Here is a 10524-nt window from a genome sequence, read left to right on the forward strand (position 1 = left end):
GTAGTACGATTTTTCAAATGCAAAATCAAATTTGTGAATTATTTAATAAATAAAATCCAAAATCCAAAAAAATCGGAATCCGTTTTTGTTTAGGCCTCCATAGTCCATAGCCCACCTCCCTAAAATCTCCCTTAACTGCAAGGTCTGCAGCCCACGAGACATGGCAATGCATTTTTTTGGGATTTTCTGTTGGGCTATGGGCCTCTCATGGCCCACCAACGGTCATGAATCCGCGACAGACTCGGCACTAGCAAAGATGTGAACTTTGCTTTCAGAGCTGCTCTAAATGAAATTCCAAATCCGTCATTAGCATGCTGCAGAAAAATAACTTATAGGGGCAACGCAATCAGCACAACTGTATATATAATCTATTGACTCTGAAGGAAGGGCAAGTGGGTGATGGCTCAGAGTGGAGAAAGCACTCCTACATATCGTCATGTTCCAGATTTCTTGACACAATCTTAGCAGCCAGCAGACCACAGCATGAGCTGCTGTCCTGAGGTTCAGGCCCATTTGGAACTATTATGGGCAAAAACAACAAAAATACATCACTTGAATGTCATGAACAGTAAGAGTCATTATTAAACAGTTCCACTAGCATACGTTGATGAAATCGGTATAGAAAGTTCCTGACTATACCGATACCGTTCCCAAAAGCTAATATAAATTATATATTTACTGGCTGTTACCATTTCTAAAATTTAGTCTTGCTAATTTTTTCAGTGTTATATTGAAGTTGGCACTAAATAGTTGAATCCATAAATATGAAATTTTTTCTGACTGTTTTCAAAATATAATAAAATAATAATATTGTTTCAGACTTTTTTTATTCCTATATGTTGTTGCATTCTCTGTCCATTGTGTTATATCTTCGGGGCCCCTTTGAATCACAAGAATGAAAAAACAGAGGAATAGCAAAACATAGGATTATGACAGAAATGTATGTGTAAAACAGAAGATTCCAAAACATAGAAAAAACATAGAATACCATTTGATTAGACCACAGGAAAAAACACAGGAATTTAAGAGGGGCTTAGAGTCATGAGAAGAAGAAACACGAGGTCCTACCTCATGTTTATTTTCCTCCAAAATCTCCATAGGATTGCCCAATTCATAGGAATTTCAAAGAAAATAGTAGGATGCAATCCTTTGTTTCAAAGGCTCTCATATAAATTTTTTCCATAGGATTAAAATTCTCTAAACTTTCTATGTCTTTCCTACAAATCAAAGAGGGGCTCAGTTGCTCGCTCTCTCCGTTGAAGGAAAATCAAATAATTTTTTAGTATTAGAATCCTTAGGAATAGGGGTGGATACAAAGCTTGTGGCTCGTTAGCTCGCTCGACTCGTGACAAACTCGGCTCGGCTCGTTTCATTTTTCTAACGAGTCGAGCTAGTATTTTAGCTCGTTAGAGATAACGAGCCAGCTCGAGCTAGCTCGTGAGCTACTCGCGAGCTTAACGAGCTAGACCAAAGACACACAATTCGCCGGCGTTTATTGATTTCACCCCGGAATGCATGTGTCCAGTACTTCATAGGTTCATTATGTGATATGTTGGTTTAGACTTTAATATTTAGATACAATTTCATATGATTTTCATGTTTGAATTGAAAATTTGCTTGTATAATCTATTGAAAAATTATTTAAATTCACTTTCAATGCATGGCTCACGAGCCTAACGAGCCAGCTCGAGCTTTGTAACGAGCCGAGCCGAGCCAGGTTTTTAGCTCGTTACGATAACGAGCCGAGCCAGCTCGTTACGATAACGAGCCGAGCCAGCTCGTTATCTTAACGAGCTAGACCGAGCCAAGCTGGCTCGTTATCCAGCCCTACTTACGAAAGTAGGAAATGTTTCCCTCCTTCAGTTACTCTCTCTCTCCCTCCCGCTCTCTTTCCCCCTCTCTCTCTCACACACACAAAATGCTAGGATTTCCTCCAAAATGAAAAAAAAAATCATGTGTTTCAATTCATATGAACCATCCAAAGATATTATCTCTTCAGATCTTGTGTTTTGAAATCTTAGTATTGCATAGCATGCAGCAATCGATTTCTACGTTTTTCATGCCCCTTTGTTCAAAATAAGTCCTAAGATTTTCTAGGGTTCAAGCTTTGCACACAATACAAGCATTTCTATAATTTAAATTTCCTCCTATCCTATCCCTAAAAACCCTCTCACCCAAATCCCAATCACTCATTCTTAGGGTTAATTAGATCTATGTCATTACAAATATGTCTGCCATGTGGGTCCAATAGCCTTTAATACGTAAAAAATGATATGTCTATAAAAGATGAGTAATTGTAATGGCATATTTACAATTAGGTGAATTATAATAGTAGTTTTCTAAACTGGTATATTTGTAATGGCATGAATCTTTTTTTAATGACTCGGTCACGTCGTCTCCCACTGAAAGCACAAAGCCGTTAGAGTCTCAGGTGCTACTAAGGCCTTTATAACCATTAGGCTACATGCTCTTTCGTGTAATGGCATGAATCTAATTAACCCTTTTTAATAAGGGCACTGTAGTATTTTCTTCTCAACATTAATTCTTGCTAAGAAACCTAGAAATGTTTATATTTCTCTTAATCTAATCTTTGCTAGATAATCTAAAATTGCTTATACTATTACATTTGGCATGAACAGACCGTATCTGTGGCTGTGTAGCAGGAATATGAAACTACTACCAATCTACCATCCAGCATCCAGGCGGCCGGGTTGCCAATCAGTCAGTCAGGGTAAAGCAAGAGCATGTGGGAGATGCATGTGGCAAGGCACTAAAAAAACGATTAACACGGCACACAACACCGAATCACCAATATGTGCAGTTATCTAGTGTCAGACCAGGTAGCTGCAGCAGCAGCAGCATCTGTTTGGTTAGGACGAAGACCTCATCAGCAGCTCCCATGTGCCAAATCATTGGCCTTCGCATGGAAAGCATCGGATAATGCCAAAGCCGAATCGGCTAGAGAGGCCGGGAGCTGATAACGAAGCAGATAAAAGAAACTTATCTCTGATTCAGGAGGGGAATTTGCAGTGCAACATGATCATAGGGTAAGCCCCTGGTATGGAAGAATAAGCACAGTAGCTAGGTGCAACATGCATGGATGATCATTGGAATGCGGTGTGGATTATTCACTGATTTCTTTGAATTATTTAGCTGTGAAATATTTAAGGCTAGGGGTAGAAAAATACCGTAGTTTCCAACAGAAGCATAGCTTCCGTTGCCATTGATCTGTCAGCAATGACCCAGCTCAAGTTCAGAACTCCAAGAGATATCATGCAGCCTTTCCTACAGCCATGGGAGGACAGGGGATCAGATCACCGGTATCTTGTGAACCTGTGACCACATTATTCATTAGATACCTCACATAAAAGCGTACTGAGCATGTGACATGTTTGTCGGTCTCTATAGCAGCAGGAACTGACCAAATGGAAAAGAAGGCACACAGAGGAAATAGGTCAAGAGGGTGTCCATGAGGGCGATAAGATATCCACAAATTTCATGACAATTTATCTCCATATCTATCCATAGCACTATACCACCTGCCCACGGTTTCAGAGAAAACCTGCCTACTATACTGAACAATCCTGCAAGTTTTATCAATTCATATCAGCCGCTTTATTCAGCCGCCAAGGGGGGTCACTTCGTCGGCTCACATGGAGGCAAGCATGACACACACAGCCAGCAATCAGCCAGTGCCAAATCGTCCCAGTGTCCTCATGTGTTCCTGAAATGGAGATACGGCAAGAGGTGAGACTGATTCATTACACATGCGATGGTGTATGCAATACAAAACATTGGCAGTGGCGATCATAGAAAGTACGTGCAGTGCACCAGGATGTAGCCATGGCTACGTGTCTGGTCTTGCTTCTGCATCTGGCACATTGATTGCCTGGAAGGCATTTTCCATCCTTCTTTCTCTCTCTTTTTTTTTTGTGGTGAGAATGGAGAGTCCTGGGATGAACATGAGGTAATGGCCATTAGAATTGGACAGAATCATAGGATGTGTAGAGCAACCGGTAAGGAAAAGCCGTGTGGCATTGGATGACGGTGAAATGTAGCCACCAATATCCATGGCCTGCTTCATTCATGAAGTTCCCTGTCACTGTGTCTGTGGTTCCACCCCATCCAAGCAGAACAATGCAAAATGAATGGAAAATGACATTTTGAATTGTCCAGATTGACTGGGATGGATGGGGTAGGGGCCACTTTTTGACACATAGGAGGTAATAATAATTGCTTATTTGTTCATACTGATAAGGATACCCTCCAAAATGCAGATTCAGTGATGATAGTGAAGATCAACCAATCAGGTTTCCTCCCTGATTTGCCCTGTCAATTAGGGGGACAGAAGGTTTCGAACGGGACCATTGGGTTCAAGGTTTTCAGATTTAGCCACTTCGTAGCCTTTTTGACTTACTATCCTAGGTGATCAAATCACAAGTAAAATATCTTTAGCCTAACTCGTTTTTTTGTAGTTTGCGTTGGTGTACATTTACTTCGTTTTATTGGAAGTTGGAAAAGAAAGATGCTCATTTGAAAATAAAAGAAATGTTAGCTTACGTACCTACCAAATGCTCAAGCTGTTTGATAGCAGCAGCATATGCTAATGAGATGGTTTGTAACTTCCTATAGCATTTATGCTCATCCACACAGACTACGATTTCAGCATGGACAACACCTACCAGGCTTTCTGAAAAACTGCACTCTAACTTCAACATGGACACCCCCTACCAGCGCTTTCAACAAATGAGCCAACCATGTGTCAAACGTTTCGCCTGGACACTAGCTTTAGTTGCATGAATCAAACAAATTCTTAGAAAAACATTTGTTTTTTGAGTTTTCTTAAAACAACATTTAGTACATATACTTCAGGACAAGGATATACTCCATTTCGTAGTAATTGAAGATACAATAGAACTATCTGCCACAGAAATTGTTCTTTTATGCCTCTCCATTTTAGAAAGCAGTATAAATGTGTTCCAAACCTACATTTGGGATCTTAAAAGTATGAAAAGCACCACCAAGTTAAGCTAAAATAGCAGAATAGCTACATAAACAAGACCTTATCGTCACTAATTATTACTTAGCAGATCTTATTGAAAACTGCAAAAGAATAGGCAGCATTACTTGTGTTATTATTTAATCCTCTCCACACAATTTCACTCTTATCATATAAGAAAAACAATGACACATTCATAGAAGATGATTCACAATCAAGTAGCATCACGTGTAAGAGCCTGAATAGCATATGGGTCGAAAGGGAAATGCAATTGTATGACACCCAGAATAAGTTGACGCGGAACTACATTTGCATTTATACTGCATTATGTACCTTTGTGGATGAGCATAATCTCAGGGAGAGAAATCATTACATGGTCTGGATGAGCTTGCCTGTGGCCAATATACAATACAACACTAGATAATTTCTGGGTGTTAATTAACTTGCAAAGAAAAAACGAGAAAAAAAATCCATGTGCATATTAATGATGTTTCAAGTGGAAGAGTGCGACAGAGCTTTGGTATGACCTCCTAACCCACAAACCAAGCAAAATATTGTTAGCATTTAGAGACAGTTATCAATGAGCTAACACTTTTCAGACATTTAGAATATGTACCTTTGGAAAGATGAGGTTTCATTTAGTCAACAAAACAAGGATTTATGGTATGTAGTGTGTGAGGACTCTTCCAGCTAGAAATAGCAAATGCTCTTTCTCTTGGAAATGGCTGAAAAGATAAAAGGGAAAGTTCAATAGTGTCAACTTGAACAGCAGAGATTGACGCTCAGAATATAAAAATATAAAAGAGTCCAACATAAGTATTCACCAAAACAAAGTACTACTGGAAACAAAAGGTTAAAAAAATATTGGCGATATTGCGTATGCAGAGTAGAAAACAAGATAACTTTGGCCTTCAACAAAAGAAGTACAAATTCCCCTAAGAAACAAAGGAGTACAAATTATAAACAGAATGGTGCATCGCATATGCATCTGGTGAACCTCTGTACAAATAATTAGATATGCTTAAAGAGCAATATCTAGCATAAGGTCAACCTGCTGCAAGACAAGAAATATAATGGTTGGTTGACACATATAATATAAGTAACAAACTATTAGTATAAATTAGGAAAAAAAACAGATAATATCTAATTTTGAACTGCCCAGCTGAGATTGAAGGACTGAAGGAATCCAGTGCTCTCTCATCTTTAAAATGGAAATCTTCACTGGAGCCATCGCTTAATTTTTTTTTAAGTCCTCAGAAGGATCATTTTGAATATCAGTTGCTTAGATTGCAAACTTCAGCATACCAACAATTAAGCATAATGATGGTTAATATTCCATATCATCTAGTCCATGCTTCCATTATATAGTAACACTTCATTTTCATAAGGAAAAAAAGCAGTAACCATTCACCACCTAGCAAAGATTCCATGGCCCAGTCCAAATCCTAGAAGCTACCTGCCATCCTTCGAAAAGAGGAACCAACTGACTAAAGCTAATCATAAACCTTGTCAAAAAGAAAGGCTCTGAAAGGAAGATATATCCTGCACTGTCTTTGTGGGCATGCAAACCCAGAATTATGCAAACCTCTGAATCTCGGGAATCAACCATGACTCAACTTTTATTGAGTGACTTGTTAGCGTATAAAACCTAATGAGAACCTTATTTGATAGCAGGATGAGATGCCAGCGGTCCAACAGATGGATGGTTCATGTTATCTCAAAAAGAATTGTGGTGCTCAAACATTGTAGAAACCAATTACTGCAGGGAACTTGAGTAAACTGAAACTTGACAAAGAGCCTAATTCTTTTTAACCACAATATTGGTACTAGGTGGCAAGGTGGATTAATTGGCTAGCACGGAAAAGCATGCTTTTTTCTTAAAAATCAGCAAAGGGACAAACTTTGCATTTGTGCTGGTAGTGGGAGGCCCCCAAAATTCCCACAGCACCAGCTCCCCATCCTCTCCAGCCACCAACTGGTGCCAAAGTTTTTAATGCCAGGAAAAGGCCAGCAAATGAGGCTCACACCCAACTAATTGTTTCAAATCTCTCACCTCAGAACATGCACCAAGACCTTGCCATCATAAATACCCCTCCACCCCTTCCCACCGCTGCTCTCACAACCATAATAGCCTCCCTACAAATAGCCTCCAAGAAACCAAGGCCAACAGCTCACAACACAACTTAGCAATGGCAGCAATGGAGATAGAGTCAGTCAAGTGTGAGTGCTGTGGCCTGAGGGAGGACTGCACCCAGGACTACATTGCCAGTGTAAGAGCAAGCTTCTATGGCCAATGGCTGTGTGGGCTGTGCTGCGAGGCTGTGAGGGATGAGGCGGGCAGGAAGAAGGCTCATCCAGGGGTGGAGGAGGCTGTCAGGGCGCACATGGCGTTCTGCAGGATGCTCAGGTCCAACCCTGCCGTCAGGGTGGCCGACGGTATGCGCCAGATGCTCCGGAGGCGGTCCGGCGACATGTCGAAGCCGGACACCTCCAAGAAGTACAGCACCGTGCAGGTTGTAGATGAATCATCAGTGTCACTGTATTGAAGAGTTCATCTTATATGGCTTGTAGACTGTCTAGTCTCTTCTCAGGATTAGATCTCCCCCTTCCTACAGTAAGTTCTTGCTGTATGTTCCTATCATGAGAAGAATTGGAATGTACATAAGATTTCATGAGAATAGATTCTACTAGTAGTGATTGTATTTGAAATGGAATTACCCTTCTTTTTGGTCAGAAAACAATCATGAGTTGATAAGATATATACATAAGCAAAATAGTTCGTCTCTATCTTCTAGGTGCAACCTAACAATGACAGTCAAGAGGTTAGCATGTGCAAGCTACATTGTTCACACCAGAGGTCACAGCGCTCTCTGTATCTGACTTGACCTGTGATGTAGATGCTATACCATCAAGGCATCCATGTACCGGTATTACCCAGTTGGTGGTTGCAGTTGTTGCACCATACTGTTCTCCTAATCTCCTGCCATGGAACCCCCCTCGCCCCAGAGTCCTAATGTTCACATTTTCATGATAACGAACCAAAGAAAGTGATGTTGGACATCAAAGTTGTAATATGTATGGGTTTTGTTTTCCAGATTGTTATGCATGGGGTATGGCCGAGTTATTAACAGAGAATATTGTCTGAAGCAGTAGATTTTCATTCACAACATGAACAATCTATCAGTTCAGCACTGTCAAGAAAAACACTAGGTAAGATGAGCAACGAATATATGCATATGTTTCACAAAAAAAAGGAAATATAAGTATTTCAAATTTCAACTTCGACATTGATAACAGATGAAAATTAGAGCTAAAATAAAATGCTCCTAAGTGGAATTGCAGTAGTATGATACAGTATGTGAGCTGAATTCATAGTGTGCTAGATCTGTAAAAGTTAGACAGGTCCACAAAATAAGGCATGCCTTTCTGTGGATTCTTCCTGGCACACAAAGGAAATGATTTTTCTTTTCTTTTGTAAATGGCCCAGGGCTTGTTTGGTTTGCTACCATGCCAAAATATGGGTAATGCCAAATCATGGACAGGTTTTTATTAATGACAACATGTGGCAACATACGTGAGTTATAGATAAATATTGGTCACAAACCAAACAATGACCAAATTGCTATTCGAAGTACAAATATGTTGGTAGGGTAAGTTTTGGCTTTAAAACCAAACATGACCTCAGTTTTAAAAAAATGTTAACATAAGATTTGCTTGCGTCGAGAAGATTGACACTGTTCATTCCGTAGTCATATATTAGGCTCATAGTTCATCAATGGATTGATAATATTCCCTCCGGTCAAAAATATTTATCGTTTAGGATATTATTTGGTCAAGCTTTTAAAATTTCACCAAGAAATTTTATGTTAATATAAATCTATAAAACCTAATAAGTTTATGATAGTACTTTTTGAAAAGAATCTATGTATATTTTTTTGTCTTGTATTTAGGTTGAGCATTTAAGAAATTATCGATGGTCGGAATTCTATAAGGTTGACTAAATTTTTGTACTAAATGACAAATATTTTTGATCAGAGGGGAGGGACTACAAACTATTTAGATTTTAACGCTCTACGATTAGAGCTTGAGAAGCATGTGTCCTCCGAATTCAGCCGTGCTGTTTGCCTGTTCCAGACATCGACGTTTACACCGTAACCGCATAAACCCACAGCTCGCACTCGCAAGCCTGTGCGGACGCCATGGTTGTGAGGTATCACCAGTGACGGCACGCACGGACACGGACGGCAATGCCGTCCAGCAGAACCAGCACACGGCATGCCCCCCCACCCCCCCCCCCCCCCCCCCCCCCCCCCCCCCAGGGATCAAGAAGAGCGCGCACGCACCTGCCTGGCCGCCCCCGCGCAATCAGTCGAGCACCTGGCGCGCACGATCCCTGCCGCCCCTGTCACCGATCGCGGGACAAGGAGCGGCCAGGCGAACCCGGCCGGCGACACATCCGCATCCACCACCGGAGAGGATTGGAATCATGGCGCATTTCCGATCCGCGGGTGCCGATCGAGTCACCCCACCGACAGCATCCGCGAAGAGATCGGAGGCGGCTTGCAGCGGAAGCATCGTATCGTGTCTCCCGTGTGCTGGCCGCCGCCGCACTCGATTGCGCACAGCTTGAAGCTTGGAACCCACCGAGACGACGATGGATAGGAATAGTGATTACCGTGATCGATACGGCGGTGAGGATAATCTGGATGAACTCCTCAAAAGTGATGAGAAACTTCGCTTGAATATGCTTCGAATTCATTATTACAAGATGGTTTTAATAGATCAGTTCGTTTATCAAAAGAAAAAAAAATAGATCAATTCGTGTATTTTGGTAGGCCATTTTTTTTTCGAGATTACGATGAATATCTTAGAAATCTTCAGATTTCCGTGAGATTTAATGGCAGGTGATCATTTGATTATTTAATTTTTTTAATAGCAAATTGAGGACATGAACGATGGAATTAACTAATATAGTAATAAAATTTTGCTAAATGAAGAAATTTATATAGACTATTCATGCACAAAACACACCGTTTTTGTGCTAACAAAAACCGTGCCCAAAAAATCCATAATCTCCGGTTGGAAATAACACAGCCGAAATCTTATGAAATTGTTCAAATTGAAATCTTCTGGATTTTAAAACCGGAGCCCATTTGCTTCAAGCCAAAAGAGACATCCTATCTCGTAAAAATCCTAGTTTCCATGCGGTAAGGCCCAACTACTCCTTTCCTTTCTGGTTCTTCTAAAACGTTTGGGCCCGTTGGGCTCAAACCTCCCCGCAGCAATAGCAAACGAATCCAACATTCCAACCATGCAAAGGCGACTCTCGCAGCTCGCGCTCCGCCGCCGCTGCCCGTCGTTCGCCGGCGGCCTGGGCCGGTGGCTGCGAAGGCCTTCTCCAGCAGAGGGGCCGCGGTCCTCCCTCGCTGCGGGGGCGGCTCCGAGGTATGCTCCCGATCAGGGAGATTTCTCTGGTTTTGGTGGGGGGTTTTGGGAGAGATCCTCTCGCGTTGAGCCTGGAAGCC

The 10524-nt window shown here is 41.2% G+C and overlaps 1 protein-coding gene and 1 long non-coding RNA gene across 2 annotated transcripts; one reads left to right on the plus strand and one right to left on the minus strand.

Annotated features, from left to right (window-relative positions):
* Nucleotides 1–3200: 3200 nt before the first annotated feature.
* On the minus strand, nucleotides 3201–4029 carry LOC121053898. Its single transcript, XR_005811395.1, has 3 exons — nucleotides 3821–4029; nucleotides 3423–3724; nucleotides 3201–3333 (listed from the first exon to the last, which is right to left on the minus strand). It is a non-coding gene; the product is annotated as an uncharacterized LOC121053898 (long non-coding RNA).
* A 3033-nt stretch (nucleotides 4030–7062) lies between these two features.
* Nucleotides 7063–7789, plus strand: LOC102705328. Its single transcript, XM_006650322.3, has one exon. The coding sequence runs from the start codon at nucleotides 7189–7191 to the stop codon at nucleotides 7543–7545; it is 357 nt and encodes a 118-aa protein (XP_006650385.1). The 5' UTR covers nucleotides 7063–7188; the 3' UTR covers nucleotides 7546–7789.
* The last annotated feature ends 2735 nt before the right edge of the window (nucleotides 7790–10524 follow it).

Source organism: Oryza brachyantha, chromosome 3 (genome assembly GCF_000231095.2).
Source record: "Oryza brachyantha chromosome 3, ObraRS2, whole genome shotgun sequence".
NCBI lineage: Eukaryota > Viridiplantae > Streptophyta > Magnoliopsida > Poales > Poaceae > Oryza > Oryza brachyantha.

Coding starts and splice junctions, on each gene's coding strand:
- LOC102705328 (XM_006650322.3), top strand. CDS start 7,189: ATGGCAGCAATGGAGATAGAGTCAGTCAAGTGTGAGTGCTGTGGCCTG.